Raw genomic sequence first — 19,043 nt, 5'->3', positions numbered from 1 at the left:
CCGCCCGGCGGCCCGAGCGATCGCCGAGACAGGCCGCCAGGCCGGTGAGGCCGCACAAGCGGCTGCCGTTGCCCATTGGCCATTGGCGTGCACGCAGCCCGCCAATTCACCGGAAAAGAAACGAAAGCCGTGCGTGGGCACATGCGAGAACACACGACCCATCCCATCTCATGCAAGGCAACCCCCACCCCGACGAGCCGCCCGCCCGCCCGCCCGCCCTCGCCCAGTCGCCCCGCACCTGCCACCTGCACGGCACACGCGTCGTCGGCCCGCGCCAGAGCGGTGGCCGGCCAGGCCACCAGCCAAAAGGAGGCGGAGCCCGGGGGAGGGGAGATCGCAGAAGCTCCTGGCCGCTTTCGCTAGCTCCGCGAGCGTGCGCAAAAGACCTGGCCGGGGCTTATAAAATACTACTACAAGCAGTGGACAGTACAGGGCGGGATGGCATCAGGCGCGTGAAAGGCGAGCTAGCTTTACCAGTCAGCGGCGTGCATGCCAGTTTTTTCGATCGGAATCGGAGACGATGATGATGATTAAGACCTTGACGTCGCTGGTTTCGGGCCATCCGGGACCTGATTAGCCGAAAAGGCGGTAGCTTTGTTAGCCTGAGCTCATTTTCAGCGGGCAGGCACCTTTTCGCTACCACTTTGTTGGTTCCATGCCCGTACCGTACTACCCACTGCGTTCTTCTTTCTCCGAAGAGAATATCCTTGCATTTTCGCAACATTGTTTTTCTTTGTCTTTTTTCTTTGTGCCAAGATGCAACATTTCTTCAGTAAATCTGCACCAACATTGTAGAGATAATACTATCTTATGTCCAGAAAATAGCGACCATTCCCATTTGTCATAGCCAAAAGGACGGGCTGGGCTCAGGGCCCGGGTTTCAACCCCAGATCCGGCCCGGCCCTGGATTTGAACTGGTCTAGAGTGTAGCTAGTGGAGCAGACAGGCAAAAGGGGACGAGTGCACGGCTACTCTTTCCCTCCCTCTGCGCATTCCATTCCATGGCCTGTAGCGTGCAGCTGGAAAGACGGAGACCCGCACTACTGTAGCATCGAAACGTATCGCGGAAAAAGGCAGGCCGGGGGAGAAGAAAAAGGCACGCGAGCCACGGCCGGCCGGCCGGCCACCCTGCGGCAGGAAGGTGGCGCAGGCCAGGACCGCGCGCCGGGGGAAGAGAGATAGAGAGAGAGGCCAGCTCGGAGCTCTCTATTCCCTCTTCAAAGCTTGGGACGCGCACAGTCCACCGCCCAGCGAATCAAACGAGAGCCAACAAACCAGCAAAGGGCAAAGCCCGGTGGGGGAGCAAAGGCGAGCAGGAAAGCCTTCCGTCAAAGCGCCGGCTGCTCCCTAGCTTCTTCTTGGCTTCTTGCGGTGAGGCTCTTGCTGCCCTTTCTCCTCCGCCGATCTCCCTCCGCTAGGAGCTTTGCCCTTTCGCTGTTGGATGTTGGCATGTTGCATCACTTCACCGCTAGCTTGACTGCATGAGAGGGGCGGCCGGCGTGGGTGCTCGAGAGGAGGGAGGCAGGCTGGGGGCCGCCTCCTGAGTCCAGCAGCGCTGCCATTGGAGTGGGGAGAAAGGACACCTGCGAGCCAGCCAACTCCACTGAGGTCTGCCCGTTGCCCTCGCCGCACCACCGTCTTTTTCCCCAGTCCCAACACCAGCACGAGCGCGAGCAGGGGGCGGCAGAGCGACAGCCGCATGTGCACGCGACCGGCGCATGCACACACCTGCGTGGCCGCATCTGGGGGGCACTCGCCGTCCTCCGTTGCTCGGGGGTCGACGGGGCGGGGGTCTTTTTTTCTCGGGGTGGGTCTCACACTGTTCGTCTTTCTCAGGTCATGCCTGATGCTGCCATTCGCTTTGCCTTTGTTCTTGCGCGCCTTGTTGGGTAGCCTGTTTTGTTGCCTCCCCTCTTGGTTTGCTATAAACCCTTGATGCCGCCCACATGCCGCCTCATGGCTCTCACATTGGCGCCGGCCTGTTGATGGCTCCCCCCTGATGCTTTTTTATGGTTTCCTCCGTCCCCTCTCCACCCAAGTATTGCCTCGTCATCTCTGATCTCGGCAGCACAAAACTCTGAGATCTTGGCGTGCTGGTGATAAGATTCTCCCGCACAAGCACAAGACCAGAGTGAGCAAGTGGTTCTTGGTCTCTCCATTGCCTCCCCCATATCGCATTTAAAATAGATGCTCGATGTCTCCTGGCTCAACCAGTTCAGAGCACCACTAACGTTTGTTTTTGCCGTTGCTGCTGCAGAGATCGCTGAGAGAGATCATACTTGGGGAATGGTGTGGCGAGGAATGTGGACTAGTTGTTTACTTTGATAATGCATTGGACACAAGATCCTCTGTGAACTCGGCATTTTTTCGAGCAAGTGCAGTGAAGAAAACTGGAGGCCCGAAGGAATTATACTAATCTTTTCACAGATCAAGAAGGACCGGCAATTAACAAGTAGCAGGGGAAGGTGGGGGTGTGTCAGCTTTGTGCTTTGTGGGTGTCCCTCCTCTGGTTCACTGCCCCCCCTCTCCACTCCACTCCACTCCATATAGTTTACTTCTCCTGTAGTTTACTTCTCCTGAGGCGCTTGTGCTCCTCCCCCTCTGGCCTCACTGCCTACGATAGCAGCAGCACCGGCCGCATAAGTAGGTTGGGGGTGGAGTGTGCTTGAAGCAGGAGTTGCTGTTGCTGCATCGCAACCGATCCCATTATTTGTTTGTTTTCGTTGTACGAGCGATCTCCTGGCCGGCTCCGGCACGTTGCAATATTCGGTCTTCTCGGCGCAGCAACTTGTTCTTGTACTGCTGCTCTGCTCTGAGCCGTTTGCCGTTGCTGCTCTGGACAAGTATGGGATAGTGAAGCTGTGTTGCAGCAGTTCTTGCTTCTTACAAGTGGTGGTCTTTGGTGCTCTCTGTGCCTGCATTGGTGGTCTATAGAGGGGCACAAGCTGTGCGGCTCTTCTTTCGTGTTTCAAGATGAAGTTCATGAAGCTTGGATCAAATCCGGATACCTTTCAGGGTGATGGGAATGAAGTCAGGTGATTGATACATTCTTTCGCTTTTTCTTTACTTTGTTTCTTTATTGCTGACTTTCAATCCTCATACGAGGGTCACAATTTCTGGATTTGTTTACCATTATTTTTTAAATAAATTTGTTTACCATTATCACTTGTAAATAATATCAGTACATTGGGGGTTTTGTTGTTGCCCTGGAACTCTGGGTTTTGCTTCAGTTTATTCTCTGAAAATATATTTATTTACAATGAAGTCATACAGTTAGTACATGAACTTGTAGACCCCATAAAAATGTTAGATTTCCCTAGTTCCTCTTGGGGGTTCATGCTATCTAACAGTGCGATCTGGTATGACTAGTTGTTATCTCTTGTTTGTCATCATTTCTGCGTACTTGTTGAATCCACTAAGATATTTTTATATAGACTTGCATGATGCATGTCCAATGTGGTCTACTTGGTTAGAGAGTAAGGTTTACGATTTTTTATTTTGGTATAAAGGTACAGCTGCATGATATGAGGAAGAGCATAAAGAGAACAATACTTTTCAGGAAAAAACATAGTCGTAAGTACAGAAAGGAACAAATAGATAGAGCAACTGAAAGCCGGTAATAGATTTTAGTATGCTTCATTTAGAGGTTCAGGCCAACTTACTCCATGTTTTTCTATTAGTACTAGAGATTAGGCTTATTTTTGTTGAAAAGGTCGGTTTGCATTAGCGTTCTTTATTTTATTGATCCACTTTGCTAAATGCTTAGTAGGATATTACTTTTCAGTTTAGACTTTAGAGTGACAGCATAGAGTTAGGTACTGCTTTAGTTGGATGCTAACTAAAAATGTAAAGCCATATATCTTCTTTCTTTCCTGGACTTGTGCAAAAAATAGTAATGATTAATTTTCATCCAACACTATATCTGATCTTTCTTTTTCATAAGCAACACCATAGATCTTTCTTTTTCCTCGAGAATGAATCCAAAGGCTGGCTTTCCCTTCCAAAGCATTAAGCGCCACTTTTATCTTCCTGTTGTTTTCTGCTCCTTTTTTTACTCATGATAACTGTTTATCCTTGCAGTATTGTGGCATCTGAACTGGTGAGCGACATCACTGTTCGTATAGGGACTACAAAGTTTTACCTTCACAAGGTAAATGACATGTTATTTTTAAATAAGACAGGTCAAGGTCTGTTTTTGGTGTTTTGACATTTCCTACCAAAATGGTCTCTCCTCTCCATGCTGAGGATTCTTGTGGACCCTTGCTTTACTTATTTCTGTCCTATATCATTTGACTAATGTTTTATCACTCTAGTGGACGGGTTCTTACACATCAGGGACTTATTACTTTCTTGGTTCCCATTATGCCTTGCACAATCACTTTAGTAGTTCAATGTGAGATTTTATTGGTGTTTTTCTTATTTACATTTTCCAACCATGCAGTTTCCACTCTTGTCCAAGTGTTCTCGCTTTCAAAAGTTGATCCCAACCACTGGTGATGAAAATATTGACATCCACATCCATGACATTCCTGGTGGTGCAAAAGCTTTTGAGATCTGTGCCAAGTTTTGCTATGGCATGATAGTCACACTCAATGCCTACAATGTGATTGCTGCACGCTGTGCTGCAGAATACTTGGAGATGAATGAGACTGTTGACAAGGGCAATCTGATCTACAAGATCGATGTCTTCCTCAGCTCAAGCATATTGCGAAGCTGGAAAGACTCTATAATTGTTCTTGGGACAACAAAGGCTCATTTACCTTGGGCAGAAGATCTTAAGCTGGTCAGCCACTGCATTGATTCTGTTGCTTCAAAAGCCTCTATTGATGTTTCAAAGGTTGAATGGTCGTACACCTACAACCGAAAGAAGCTCCCAACTGAGAATGGCAATGATTCTCCATGGAATGGAGTCAAACAGCAGCAGTTAGTTCCAAAGGATTGGTGGGTTGAAGATCTGACGGATCTCGACATTGATGCCTACAAGCAAGTCATCACAGCAATCAAAGCCAAGGGTATGGTGCCCAAGGATGTGATTGGTGAGGCAATCAAAGCCTATACTTACAAGAAGCTTCCATCGTTGAGCAAGGTATCAATGATCCATGGTGATGCAAAGGTTCGGGCGATGCTAGTTACCATCACATGCCTGCTGCCATCTGAGAAAGGTTCAGTCTCATGCAGCTTCCTCTTAAAGCTACTGAAGGCAACAAATCTGTTGAAGTGCGGAGAGATGTGCAGGAAAGAGCTTATGAAGCGTATTGCCCGGCAACTGGAAGAAGCATCAGTGTCCGATCTTCTGATCCCTACAGTGGATGGGGATACCACTGTTTACGACATTGACCTGATTCTTAGCATTGTTGAAGAATTTGTCAGACAAGATTGTAAGAATGCCCAGAAACATAATGGTGGGGAGGTGAATGATCATGTTTCCGCTCCTAGTGCATCAATGATTACAGTGGCCAAAATTGTTGATGGATATCTTGCAGAGGTTGCGAAGGACCCAAACATACCAGTTTATAAGTTTTTCAGTCTAGCTGAGATGGTTTCCGGCAATTCAAGGCCAGTTCATGATGGGTTATATCGTGCCATTGATATGTATCTCAAGGTATTGCTGCAACTACCAATTAAAATATCATAACCATTCCGAGAAACTTCATATGCATATTGAATCCGTGTCTTATGCTTATTTACTTCAATATGTACTCCTGATGCATTTCAGATAGTGGCAGTTTCTCTCGTTACGTTATTTCATATACTACAAATGTATGTCATGCAGATTAGGATATGCATTCCGTTCTCGTAATTCTAAAGAATTAGGATATGCATCCTTGTCTTATGCTTATTTACTTAATATGTACTACCACTAGTATGTCATGCAGATTAGGATATGCATTCCGTTCTCGTAATTCTAAAGAACTGTGTGGAGTTAACATATTTCTCTGAAATTTTGTGCAGGAGCACCCAGGGTTGGGCAAGAGCGATAAGAAGAGGCTCTGTGCCCTAATGGACTGCAAGAAGTTGTCGCCTGATGCATGTGCTCATGCTGTGCAGAACGAGCGCCTACCTCTGAGAATTGTGGTGCAGGTGCTATACCACGAGCAGACACGGGCTTCAGCAGCAGCCACCATCCGAGCTGACAGCATCGGCATCGGCTCCTACGAGAGCTCAAGATCAGGTGCCACAACAAACACTGAAGACGAGTGGGATGGCGTCATGGCTGTGGAAGACCTCAGCCTCTCCAAGACCACAAAGCTCGACAAATGTGACACCGCTGGTACTGACGCTGAGAAGAACCATGGTGGCAAGAAGGCAGCCAACGGCAGGGTGAAAGGCGGCGCGACGCCGAAGAAGGCGCTGGGGAAGATGATGTCGAGCAAAGGGCAGGCCGGGGAGCGCAGCAGCTCGGATTCGTCGGACAGCGCCATCTTGCCGAGCCAGGAGCACCCCAAGAGGACCCCCGCGAGAAGCACCACCAAGTCAGCAGCTGCGTAGCTGCGGCCCTCACTGAATGAAAGCTTCAGGAGGGCACTAGGTTTTAGCAGTCGTCTGTTCTTTCTTATGAATGTTGCATAGAAGCAAGGACTGATGTTTTTACACGTCTGTAGGGGATGTCATAATGCCAGTTCTTTTCTTAGGTGATGCTGTTAGAGTGTGTAGGCTTGCCACGAAACCTGTGAAATCTGGGGTTCTATGTGTTATAAGAAGAAGCCTACTGTACTTTGTTAGAGTTGAAGCGTAACTGTTATGGAGCTGTGCATTCTTGCGTTCCAGTCCGATATCTGTCAGATCTTTTGATGTGTTAGTGTTATTGTGCAATCGTGAGCAAAGAAACCTTGGCGAGAATCATACAGGATCGACGTCTCAACTCTGAACTAGTACCTCAGATCACACAGGATGGAATGGTATGGTATCCTATTCAGATTCAGGCACCAGGTACCCACAGGCCTCACAGGAAACACATGAGCTAGGCCAACAATAACGTACTAGCCTTGCCGCGAATTTAGTGTAGCTGAAGAGATGCAAAGGAATGCGAATGTGAACTTGTGCAGGCAGGAGATCAAAATGCCTGGGCCCGGGCATCTGCTAATTTGAAATATCAGCCCGGGGCCCGGCCCACTCGATCAGGTTCCCTCACTCAAATCAGTGCTGGATCATGGGCAGTGCTGGCTAGCCGTCCAGTTCACGATCAAAGTGGCAAAACCAAAACCTTTTCTACGAAATCTACGATGCCTGAAGGCAGAATGACCTTTGCATCAATCAGGCCGGACCGCTGGTCAGGTTTCTGCCTCGCTTCAGTTGTGCGGATCCCTCAACTTTAGACTATATCACATCAAAGAAAATCTTGATATTTATTAGTATTAAATAAAGTTTAATTAAAAAACTAACTTTAGAATACTGAGACTAAACTGCGAGATGAATCTAATGAGTTATATTAATACATAATTAGCGGATGGTTACTGTAGCATCACTGTAACAGATTATGGGTTAATTAGGTTTATTAGATTCGTCTCGCAAATTAGCACCCATCTGCTAAAAAAGTTTTATAAACAAATTTTATTTGATACTCTTAAATGATAAAAAAAATTATGTGACAGGGACTAAAAAAAAGTTGCAGAAAAAACAGGCAGCGCTGCATTTGCGCAGTCACCGTTCGAGAGAAAGCCGACGAGGTTCCACGGAACAAAATCCAGTAGGTCCATGTTCACCGGATCACCTTTTTTTTTCTCGTGGGGGGCAGGTATGCCTGGACCATCGCATATATTGGCCACGATCTGGCGCTGGCCGGCCGGACGGTTCAGGGTCAAACGCGCAGTGATGCCCGCGCCGCGCCGTTCCCGTCGTCGGTTTCGGCAGCTAGTTTCCTCGGCTCCGTCCAAAAGACAAGGGGGTCAGGTCAGCGCAGTGAGAGGGGCCGGGACCGCGAGTTGAACGACGCGGCCTTGGTCTCCGGCGCCCGGCGGGGCCACGCCAAGATTCGCGCAGCTGGGTGCGGGCAGGCGACCAGGCGTAAGCCTAGGAGTAGCATGTAGCAATAGCATGTAGCAAGCTACTGTTAGGCCAGTTTCAGTAGGAGTGTCGTCGACACAGTTATCAAAACTGAAAATTCGAAAACTGTGACAGTGGAGTATCATGATGATAACACTCCTCTCTCCTCTCTTCTCATTCTATTTTTATATATTAGTAAATTTAATATTCATGACACTCTTATAACACTCCTACTGAAATTGACCGTCTGTTAACGCGGCGCGAGGTAGGCCGGGGCCTCGGGAGGACGGCGTGGTTCCGGGGACAGGGTTGGGGAAAGGTCGCGCCCTTTGTCTCACCGCTGTCGAGACTCGAGGCAAGGCGGCGGACGAGTGGATGAGGACGAGGACGGTAGGGCACCACCCATGCAGCTTGGCGTCTCTCACTTTCAGGCCTGTCCAGTCAACACGGAGTGTCTCCGCCTCCAAATTGCGGGGGGGGGGGGGGGGGGGGGGGGGTGGATCTCCGATCTCGGCCCCCACGATGCCATCGCATCACGTGGTGGTAGTGAGTGAGGTGCACTATTGGCGGCAGCAGCAAAGGGTTGCCATTGCCAATTGGGCGGGCCTGCTTGTTGGTGGCTTGCCAACTGCCACGTCCAAGCCAAGCCGCGGAACGTGTCGAAATACCACGTGACGCCACGAGCAGCGATGGGTGTCGTAGGTACGTTTTTTTTTCCAGCTAGACTACTCCACGACATGATACCGCCTGTGCTCTAAGATGAAAAAGCTAGGAGAATATTGTTATACAACAAATGCGCATAAATCTTTTGTTTTGTGCATAAAAGGAGAATATTGTTATATACTGCCTCTGCTCTAAATGAGTTACTGTGTAGAGCACGTCATGCCCAGGATATGCGTCGTCCGCTCTGCATTGCCCAGCGAAACAGGACCGTGTTCAGTTACAAAAATCAAAATTCCAAAAAAAAATTCCGACATCTGCATGGAGATTTAAATCTAGATAAAATAAAAAACGCATTGCGACTGCTATCTGTAAATAGCGAGACGAATCTAATGAACCTAATTAGGCTGTAATCAGACGCTAAATTGCTACAGTAATGCTACAGTAAACAACCTCTAATGACGGATTAATTAGGCTCATTAGATTCGTCTCGCGATTTACAGACGAGTTCTGTAATTATTTTTGTAATTAGTCTATGTTTAGTACTTCAAATATAGAAAGATGCCTTTTTCAAAATTTTTACATTGCAACCAAACAGGACCCAAGTCAAAGCCCAGGTGTCTGCTGCCCTTGTCTATTCATCAGGTGTGCTGATGAGTGGCGACCGGCCACGCGACGCGACCATCCGTGCGTCCGGTCAGGTTGTCGGCCAAAAGGAGTTCGGTGTACCGGTCAGCGCGTCCGCCCCGGCGCGGTTTTTTCTTTTTTATATTTAAAAAAATTAAAATTTCAAAAAATATATGTCGGTTTTGGAAAATTTCGAAAATATACCCCGGTCGCCCTATGGGGGGCGACAAGGCTCAAATGTAATTTTTTTTCTTCAAATTTGCAACGAAGTCCCTGGAGAAAAAAAAAGAGGGGGCCTGTCGCCCCCCCAATGGGCGACAGGCCCCTGTCGCCCACCCCAGGGGGCGACAGGGTCCCTCCCCCTGTGTTTTAAACCCTGGCCATCATTCGCCGCCATTTCCTTTATCATTTGAGCCTAAAAATTCAGAAAAAAAAGAGAGGGGTGAGGAGAAGAAAAGCGGCGAAGCTCTGCCGAATTGCGTAATCCTGATCTACAGGTAACTTAAAAGCACACATGTAATTAATATAACGATAAGAAATAAGAACTAATAAATGCATTACGTAATGTGAACCACCAAATTTTACATCATAATACAACGATAATGAAACACACATCACACATGCAGTGGCATGTCAGAACCCGTTGCAAACTACGGTAAACAAATTCCGGACTAACCTAACATGCCTTAGGTAATTTAAAAAAAAACAGAATAAACACAATGATGCAGCATGTCACTAGCACTAGGGTAGTCCTAGTAGCCGTACCCCCACGTAGCAAACTGCGTTGAGCCTTCTCCGCAGTATCCACCCATTGCAGGTGGTGCAGGCGGTGGTGCCGGAGGCGCATGACCCTTCTTCTTGTGACAAGGGCAGTTGCAGTAAGGAATAGTGCATGGTTCATCCTGTGAACCGGCTGCATTGCTGATATCATCAACTTTGTCGTCTTTGTTACCCTCGCTCACTTCCTCATAATGGTTCACCTTACATTCCAGATCAAAGATCTTTATCTTGAGGTACTCGATGAACTCCTGAACAGAATCAATTGGTGCAGGATCTACCCACATAGTAAAACCACAGTTTTCTGTAGTATCGGAAGACTGCAAAACAAATTCCATGTAAGGTGTCTCATTGAAGATAAAAAAATGAAACAACCGAGTATTACCCATGCGTGTGGACATTTAAAGAAACGCCGACCGCCATCCATCCCGTCGGTGCACATCTGCACTAAGCAGTCCTCACCATGTCTGCATTTTGGCCACGGTTCTCTACGGTTATCGTATTGTCGAAGAGGAGTTTCATTGGTAAATTCACTCTTGTTCTGTGGCGGAAACTCAAACACTGGTTCCGGAAAGGAATCAGTCCAAGAGGCCCCTCCCATATTATGGGGTCTCCCTTTCTTCCCCCTTTTCCTTTCCCAAAACCATAGTAATTCTTCCTGCTAGACCCACCTCCAGACATTGTGTATACAATGAGGTTTGATGTTTGAGTTGTGCTGGGAGTTCACAAACTTGGGAGTATTTATAGGCGCACAAAGGTCTGATACCCGGAGTGTGGAGTGTAAATGCATCTAAAAAACCTACATGACAACACAGTGAAGAGGCTAGCTGACCTAACACTGAAAAGGTTAGATTCGATTCTCGAAATGACTACTCGATGCATCTCTGTGCATGCAGACTCACAGCACTGCATTACTGCCGCTCGGTCGATCGCGCCAAGATGCCGCCTTCCCCACTACACGCCACAGACCTTCGCTGTAGAATGACAGGTCCGTCGTCCTCGCCAGAGAGACTGCTTTGAAGGTGAGCTGGTGTGGTTGCCGTGTTGTCACATCTTTTTGAAATGTTGGAAGAGCACTGCTATTGGGTTGTCGTCTTTTGTCACGTATGTCTGGGCAAAGAATGCGACATTTGGGAAACCCGTGATCGCCGTGCTGAGCAGTGACAACCTGTGATCTCGTACTCGTAGCTAGATACACTATGGTTCCTATTTTGAGCTATTCGAGCTTTTTAGCAGCAGACCCTGATGTATTTCTTAGTTCTTAATTATTATCGTTATATTAATGTGTGTTTTTTAGTATTCTATTGACATGAAAAGCTCCGAAAATATTAAGCAAAAGTTCAAAGATTTCATAGACTCCCGGCTACAACTGCAAATTAATGGTAAAGGCTACAACACACAGAGTTAAGCTCTCAACTTAAAACATAAACAACTAATTGCAGTGGCATGTGCACGCGACAAGATAATTTCTTGTTGCATCTAAACCTACCATGCCTTGGAATATAAAATGCCGGGATTACATGGTACTACTCTACTGAGTGCACCTAGGATATTTGCCCTTCCTAATTGCTTCGGGCCCGGCTTCCTTCGCACGGCGTGCCCTCTCTCGCTTTCTCTCCCTGTCAGCTTCACGTTCGGCCGCCACCTTACGATCCACCTCCTCCATCCTCTTGCGGATCTCTTCTTGCTCTTTGTTGCGCTTCTCCTCTTGCTGTTCCTCGTGCTTCATTCGGCGCCAACGTTCTGCAGCCCATCTTGCTTTTTGTTCCACAATGTCATTTGCCTGCTGCGACTGCACGGTGTCGAACCACTGCATAAAATCACAAAGAGGCGGAGGAGACTTTGTCCAACACAAGTTAGAATCATAACTCAATGTTAGGTCATATAGAAAAATAGCGTATGTTGTCCTGCTACCTTGGCCCGGTCTTTGCCATATCGCTTAGGTGGATCATATTCGTAGTTCTCACACATAAAGAACCTCATGCCGTAGTCATCTCCTAAAACCTCAGATTACATGAACTTGCATAACGAACCGCAGAAGCACATTGGCACATCAATTCCTTTGGGTACGGTGGCTTTACACTTGCTCCACGGAATGTAGGTTGATCCTGACGAAGACATTGACGCTATAGTGTGGTGCGCCAAATAACAAAACATAATTTAAGCAATGCACATATCGTATACCAAATCGATGCGTGAAAATATAGGTACTGTTATAATTCTATTGTCTTATACTGCAATATCAATAAGGTACTATCATAATTCTATTCTAATGTATAATTATTTTATTTGAAAAAGTCTGTAATAGTACTCAAATTGTAATACTAAACCAGTGTTCTAAAGCACCAAATCTAATTCAGCTAATCTGCTAATTAAATTAAATTGTTATACAATATCAACGAATTTATACGAAAGTTACCGGTAGATCACAAGTGCGGAATTCGGCAGAGCTTCGCCGCTTCCCTTCTTATCACCCCTCTCTTTTTTCTGGATTTTTTTGGATTTTTTGAGGTTAAATGAGACGAGGGAATGAGGGGGAGGCCTTATATAGGCGGCCTGACCCGGTCGCCCGTGGGGGGGGCGATAGGACCCCCCTGTCACCCGCAGGAGGGGCGACCGGCCCCCCTGGCGGGCCCACTGGCCTGTCGCCCCTGGGGTGGGCGACAGGGGCCTGTCGCCCGTTGGGGGGGGGCGACAGGCCCCCCTCTTTTTTTTCTCCAGGGACTTCGTTGCAAATTTGAAGAAAAAAAATCACATTTGAGCCCTGTCGCCCCCATAAGACGACCGGGGTATATTTTTGAAATTTTCCAAAACCGACGTATATTCTTGAAATTTTAATTTTTTTTAAATATAAAAAAGAAAAAACCGCCCGGCCGGCGGCCCCTTAGTGGGCCTGGTGGTCACCCGCCCGATAAGTCGGGCCCCGTTACGTGGCCACGCACCTGCCTGCGCCGCTGCAGGATGGATCGGTTTCTTCTTTTGACCGCACGTATCCATCTCCCGGGTCGTAATGCCGCTGATCGACCACCCCGAATGCCGGAAGGCAAATCGTACCGGCGATCATCACCACCACCGGGGCGCTCGAAAGCGAAGCGAAGCGAAAATGTCGCGCGCGCCTGGGCTCCACGCGGTGTCGTGCGCCGCCGGCCACGCCTTCCTCGGCGGCGGCGCACGGCGACACGTCGGCGGGTCGGGGCCAACCCCGACGGTTACTCGGCAGCCCAGCTCTCCCGCGCGATCGCCACGAGCGGACGTGCCTGGATTGCCGGTAGTGCGGGCGGATCCACAGGCAGAAAGTGGTGGTGGGTCATGCACTAGCTGCCTGCCTGGTCTGGCCCTGCCCGGCCACGTCACGTAGTAGACAGTTGCTGGCCACGTCACGTAGTAGACAGTTGCTGGAGGCGGTTGCGGAATGCGGATAGACCAGCCCGTGCGACCGATCGAGGCTTGTCTGTCAATAGTGAGACGCGGTTGTTGACGATTAAAATTGGCACCAGTCGAATAGACCGGTCTGACCGGTGCCTGCGAGCGGTCTGACCGGTCTGGACCGTGTAGCCGGTTTGGCCTGCCTCAACGGGTTTTTCCGGGCTAACGTTCGTAGGCTCTTCGTCGTTCTCGCCGGCGGTGACCGGTCTGACCGCTCGCCATAACCTGGTCTGACCGGTCTACGCAGAAGACGCTGCAGCGAGCTCCTCCTCGCGCCGCACGTTCGAGTGTGGTTATGTGTTGATCCTGAAAGATGTCAACTGCGGTTGACTTGAGTTGCAAGCCCATTGTTTAAACAATTTCTACCTAAAAAATATCAGTACTTTAGTTTTTTTCCAGATTGGCCTATCCTCTCCATTAGTAGAGTTTAACAGCCTGCTACCATTCTTCTCATCATGCAAGGATTTGGCAGGTTGGTGTAATGACAAGAACCCATGCTTCTCATAAACCTAAGCAATACTTATTCAAAAAAAAACCTAAGCAATGAAACCACCATAGAGACATTGAACATTGCTCAGTCTAATTGACCACGAAAATTTGAAGACCACAGGAAATGACCGATAATGGCTTTCCTATATATCCTCCTTTTTTTCCTGCAAATCACCCAGGTTACAACAATCACATCAAATGTTGATCCCCAGCTCTCGCTTGGTGCTACTCCGGAAATCGTCACTCATCACTCGACAGACTCGCAAAAGTGCTGCACGAAATGGTGCTCATCACTAGACCCACCTTCATCCTCATCCTCAACGCAAGATAACAGGAATGTACCATCAACGGCGACGCGGTGCACAACCACCGGCGGCGGCGTGAATAGTGCTCACCAACTGTTTCGACAACACACAGGGCGCAAAAAAAAAACAATGCCGGACGTGCTCTAGTCGCAGTTGGACATTGTCAGCCCCCAAGCTCACTACATACAGTCATCCACTACTAGCCTTTTGTTCCGGTTCTAACTTGGCTTTTGTCCTGGTGGCTTCTGGTTTTGTCCCGGGTGGCAGAACCGACGCTAAAAATTTTTTTACACCCCGCGGGATTCGATCCCAAAACTTCTTGTCTAGCGTATGGTTTTCTTCCCAACTCACCTAAGTAGTACATGTGACTCAGTATAGAATAACTTCTTTTTGAACTATCACGTGGAGGGGCCTTTTGTCTGGATTGGTAACACCAACCGGGACAAAAGGCCCATATCCCTCCGCTGGCCTGGCCAGCCGTTGGACCCGGGACAAAAGCCATCTTTTGTCCCGGGCCCAAAGACAGTCGGGATAAATGGCCTGGAACAAAGGACTGTTCTGTAGCAGTGATCAGATCACCCAGGAAATCAGCGCTCGCAATTCCATGGCCACTTTGTAGTCTTCTTCGGAGTGCTTCGTTCTTTATATAGACACATCTATCCACTTCGATCTCCAAATCAGGAGTGCTCGCTCTATCAGACCCGACGTGCGCGCATCCGGAAATCCTTATCCGCTGGTGGATGATCCTTGGATTGTTAATGCTGTCTACGTTTCGGAGGGAGACGGACCCGGAAAAGAACCGGCCGGAAATCGACCACGAGGCCGGCCGGCCAGCTCGCCGGCCGGCGGGTAGCTCGTCAGCGCCAGGGGTTTCTATAAGCGCCCGAGTTTTCAGAGGCACATGCCTTTCCTAATCGCGTATGCGTCCGCCACTTTTTCTACTGTACAATAGAGAACCAGCTAGAAGCACCTGTATAGAAAAGGACAGTAGCTAGGGCGAGACGGCGAGTAGCTAGGGCGGGACGGCGAGTAGCTCGTGCGTGCGAGCGACTGATCCGTCGGTCACATGTAGGAGTACACTACTGACTACTAGTAGTAGTGCAGGAGGAGATGGCACATGTGTCGCGCGTAGCCGCCAGCTACTCGGCGCGGGCACCGGGGCGTTTGGATCGCGGCTTTGTCTCACTGCCTGACTCTGACCGTGTCGTGCTGTCCGAGTGTGTCCGTGTCCTGCAGACTGCAGAGTGCAGAGACGAAACGGTTCGGACCGGCAGGATCGGGCGTCAGTCCGTGATGACTGATGACCCTGGCCGAGCTTTTAACAGTTGTCACCCATCTTCCGTGACCGGGTCTGCGTGCTATCACGGCATCACGCCACGGATATCATCGTTGAGCGGACAGCGCTTTCCGGGTGGCGACCGGTCGTCTCGCCGAAGCCGAATTGAATCCCGTTGCCTGGAGCGTACGGCACTACACGATCGACGGCGGACCCTCGTGACAGGAACTCGACAGATGCGTACACCCATGGCCTCTACTTGCCTGCATCGCCGTCGCACGCGTCTGCGCCGAAGATGAATGGAGAACGCCGCGCCGGGGAGTGGAGTGACGACCGACGAGTGACTGGAACTGAGACCACACGGCTGCAGGGATCAGTGAAAATGCAATGCGGATATGCAGTGGCCAGATGGAAGAGCCGATGCGCGGCGGCGACAGGTCCGATCACCAATCATTGCTCTGCAGGCGCTACAAGACAGCTAGACCACACTGCGCCGCAGCCAGGCCCCGGCGCAGCGCAGCCCCGCCGCCGCCGGTCGGCCCGCACTGGCGCTCGCCGTTACGCGGCGCCGCGACAACCCCTCGCTTTTTCCGGGCATCGTCCGCGCCGGCGCCGAGGGCCCGAGGCTACGCAGCACATGCCCGCACCGAGGCACGGCGCGCAGACAAGGTAGGGTAGCTAGCCATGGCCAGTGACCGGTCAAACGGGCGGAGGACGACGACGAAGCCTAGGTGTCGGCTCGAGCGCCGTCCGTCAGCCATTGCATCACGCATTCATTCGCTCAAGATCGTCATCAGCCACAGCGGCACCATCGCGGCAGCGACGGCACGAAAGGCATCGGGGCGACACGGACGCGGACGTGAGCCGGGAACATATATTCCGGCGGTGGTTGCAGTGGCGCTCGCCGGATGATGCCTCGATGATACTCGTGGCTGGGTGGGAACGATCGCCTCGCCACCGCACACTTGTCATGGCGCAAAGATGGAGATGACAAGGACGAGAAGAGACATGTATCTGCTTGATGCATTCCATTGCCGTACTTCCTGATTCTACAAAAAGGTAGTCACCGGACGAAAACTCGCCGTCAAAAACTAAGATTTATGGACAAGTGGTCGCAAAATTTGAAGGAAGAAAAAGGAGAACAAAACTGAAGTCCAGTGGCAAAAAAAAAAAAGAGCACGAAGCTCTGCTTGCAAGTGGACGCCGAGTCACTCTCAGACCTCCCGAGGGTCCACGAAGATGGAGTGGCCAGGGGCCGACCTGGCCCAATCCCATCCGTCCGCGTGGCCTCCGCCGCCGAGCCGCTTCAGGCACCAGAGGTCCTCGGCACAGGACAGGCGACGCCAGTGCGGGATGCGGCTGCGGAGCGGGTCCAGGGCCGCCACCTCCACGGCCACGGCGGCCGCGGCGCCGCGCGCCATGTTGACGATCGACGCGAACAGGGCCTCCGCTGCCACCGCGGCGTCGCGGCCGTCGCCGCCGAGGCCGTACACGAACCACCCCGCGAACGGGCGGAAGAAGTCCGGCACGGACGGGACGCGCAGCCACTTGGCCACGCGGTCCAGCGCGCGGGTGGCTGCCGCGGCGCCGCGGCGCAGGCGCGAGGCGCCCCGGACCTCGAGCCGGAACACGCCGCCGCAGTCCCACGCGCTCGCCACCGCCCACGACGCCGGCGGCGAGGACAGGAAGCGGTCCACCCCGCGCCACTCGTAGCCTCCCTTGTCGACGACCGCCAGGAACGTGCCCCGGGAGAGCGCGTTGTCCAGCACGTCGCCGATGTCCGCGGGGAAGAACTCAACGTGCGCGAACCGGCTGCGGTAGAGCCGCTCGGCGTCGCGGGGGCCGAGGCGGACGACCGTGGCGCGGCGCGGCGCCCTGAGGCGGTGCGAGTGCACGGGGTGCACGAGGAGCGACGGCGTCCGGAACTTGGAGTAGCCGCAGCGGGCCGTGAAGAGCCGCAGGGACGCCTCGTTGGACCTGTCGGTCGCCATGTACGCGTACTCGGCGCCCATGAGCCCGAACCACCGCTCCAGCTGCCGCACCAGCAGCAGCGCGATGCCCATCCGCCTGCGCGCGAACAAAGCACATTGATCCATCGACCGTTCGAGCTCGAGCTACAATGCCGACAGGTGTCGGCGCCAACATAGAGCAGAGCGAGCCTGGTGACAAGTTCACCTGTGGGAAGGCGCGACGCGGAGGCCGAGAATGTACCCGACGTTGGCGAAGGCGGGCGCGCCGGGGAGGCTCTCGCCGGTGGCGACGGACTTGACGGTGCCGCGGATGAGGCCGACGATCCGGCCGCCCGGGCCGGACGTCTCAGCTACCTGTCATGTCGAGATCAAACAAACAATCAGCGGCGCATGGGGGAAAAAGCAACCCACTACCAGCAGCGAAAATTCAATACCCAACACAATCACCGCCTCGCCCGCTAATAGCTGCGTCCAACCGTGCAATTAAGCGCCAAGCATAGTACCCGCGCGCATTGCTCGCCGCGTAACGCGGCGGACTATACGGTATACACGTACACGAATACAGCATGCGTACACACACAGACACACATGTACGGTACGCGTACCAGCATGAGGTAGCGCGGCGAGCGGCGGATGCGAGCGACGGGGTCGCCGAGCAGGTCGGCGTGCAGCGACATCCCGCCGCCCGGGCCGACCTCGCAGTCCCGGTCGACGGCGTCCGTGCCGTCGCGGTCCGTCTTGGGGTCGTACTCCCGGATCACCACCGCTTCGCCCTCCTCGTCCCTCATGGCGGCGATCGCGCGTCCGTGTCCACTACACACCTCTCTCTAGGTACAGTGGCTAGTTGCAGTTGCACCCTCTCGAGTTCTCGTCGGCAGCCGGGACCGGGAATATGATTGAGCTAGCCAGGGACACTGCATACGCATGTAGCAAGTATATATATAGGCGGCAGCGAAGATGGAGGAGGAAAGCTACCCCTACGGCACTAACCCCGGAATTCCACTAACCCCTGGTCTTCCGGACTTTTACTTTCCCCTTCTAGTTTCCTTTCGACGCGACGCCCATGAGGGAGAGAACCGTTCCCGGGGGTTAAAAGCGGAAACCATCGGGCACAGGCCAAGTCCTGAAGTCCCCGTCCCGGCCCCTTCTTTACCGGCGGGATCATATCACTACTCTCCTGAATCATGCCTGTGGCCGTACAGCTCGCTCAAGTGGAGCAAAGCAAAAGCGAAACACAGCGCATGAGACCCATGACGAGGAAGCGAGCGAAAAGCAAACGAGACGCCCGCCCGCCCAATCGGCTGCCGGATTGGTCGCGGCCTCATACATTTCCTCCGCGATCGTCAACCGTTGCCGGGCTCGCCGCCGGCGGAGGTGCGGTGATTAATTGTGGGCGGCCGGTCCGGGGGTCGTGGTGACGGGTGGAGCATATGATTGGCGCGCGGGGTTAACTGTGCATTACCCCGGCTTAAATCTTGGGCTTAGTGGCTGTTGAATTATGACAACTAGGCGTATGGCTATTATTGAAAA

At 51.6% G+C, this 19,043-nt stretch overlaps 2 protein-coding genes across 6 annotated transcripts; one reads left to right on the top strand and one right to left on the bottom strand.

The window, feature by feature from the left end:
* The first annotated feature begins 1,213 nt into the window (after positions 1-1,213).
* LOC120690786 (BTB/POZ domain-containing protein NPY4-like) lies at positions 1,214-6,748 on the top strand. 5 transcript variants are annotated; one of them, XM_039973593.1, is made up of 5 exons: positions 1,214-1,371; positions 2,258-3,035; positions 4,081-4,150; positions 4,442-5,602; positions 5,953-6,748. In XM_039973593.1, the coding sequence occupies exons 2-5, from the start codon at positions 2,974-2,976 to the stop codon at positions 6,487-6,489; spliced, it is 1,830 nt and encodes a 609-aa protein (XP_039829527.1). In that variant the 5' UTR covers positions 1,214-1,371; positions 2,258-2,973; the 3' UTR covers positions 6,490-6,748. The 5 variants fall into 5 exon arrangements, with proteins under 5 accessions (XP_039829527.1, XP_039829530.1, XP_039829526.1 ...); XM_039973596.1 differs by lacking the exon at positions 1,214-1,371 and adding an exon at positions 1,466-1,608; XM_039973592.1 differs by lacking the exon at positions 1,214-1,371 and adding an exon at positions 1,843-2,131.
* Positions 6,749-16,538: 9,790 nt separating this feature from the next.
* LOC120687294 (probable N-acetyltransferase HLS1) lies at positions 16,539-18,565 on the bottom strand. Its single transcript, XM_039969279.1, has 3 exons — positions 18,119-18,565; positions 17,719-17,867; positions 16,539-17,610 (listed from the first exon to the last, which is right to left on the bottom strand). The coding sequence occupies exons 1-3, from the start codon at positions 18,299-18,301 to the stop codon at positions 16,758-16,760; spliced, it is 1,185 nt and encodes a 394-aa protein (XP_039825213.1). The 5' UTR covers positions 18,302-18,565; the 3' UTR covers positions 16,539-16,757.
* Positions 18,566-19,043: the final 478 nt, after the last annotated feature.

This window comes from Panicum virgatum, chromosome 9N (genome assembly GCF_016808335.1).
Source record: "Panicum virgatum strain AP13 chromosome 9N, P.virgatum_v5, whole genome shotgun sequence".
Taxonomy (NCBI): domain Eukaryota; kingdom Viridiplantae; phylum Streptophyta; class Magnoliopsida; order Poales; family Poaceae; genus Panicum; species Panicum virgatum.
Note: the sequence above shows the minus strand (reverse complement) of the source record. Positions and strands in the feature narration are given on the sequence as shown.

Bases quoted from the DNA above. Each gene is read 5' to 3' on its own strand.
- LOC120687294 (XM_039969279.1), bottom strand. From the start codon at position 18,301: ATGAGGGACGAGGAGGGCGAAGCGGTGGTGATCCGGGAGTACGACCCC. The intron at 17,868-18,118 runs GTACGCGTACCG...TCGACATGACAG, and splicing joins CGCCGCGCTACCTCATGCTG to GTAGCTGAGACGTCCGGCCC. The intron at 17,611-17,718 runs GTGAACTTGTCA...GTTCGCGCGCAG, and splicing joins CGCGTCGCGCCTTCCCACAG to GCGGATGGGCATCGCGCTGC.
- LOC120690786 (XM_039973593.1), top strand. From the start codon at position 2,974: ATGAAGTTCATGAAGCTTGGATCAAATCCGGATACCTTTCAGGGTGAT. The intron at 3,036-4,080 runs GTGATTGATACA...TTATCCTTGCAG, and splicing joins GGTGATGGGAATGAAGTCAG to TATTGTGGCATCTGAACTGG. The intron at 5,603-5,952 runs GTATTGCTGCAA...AATTTTGTGCAG, and splicing joins CCATTGATATGTATCTCAAG to GAGCACCCAGGGTTGGGCAA.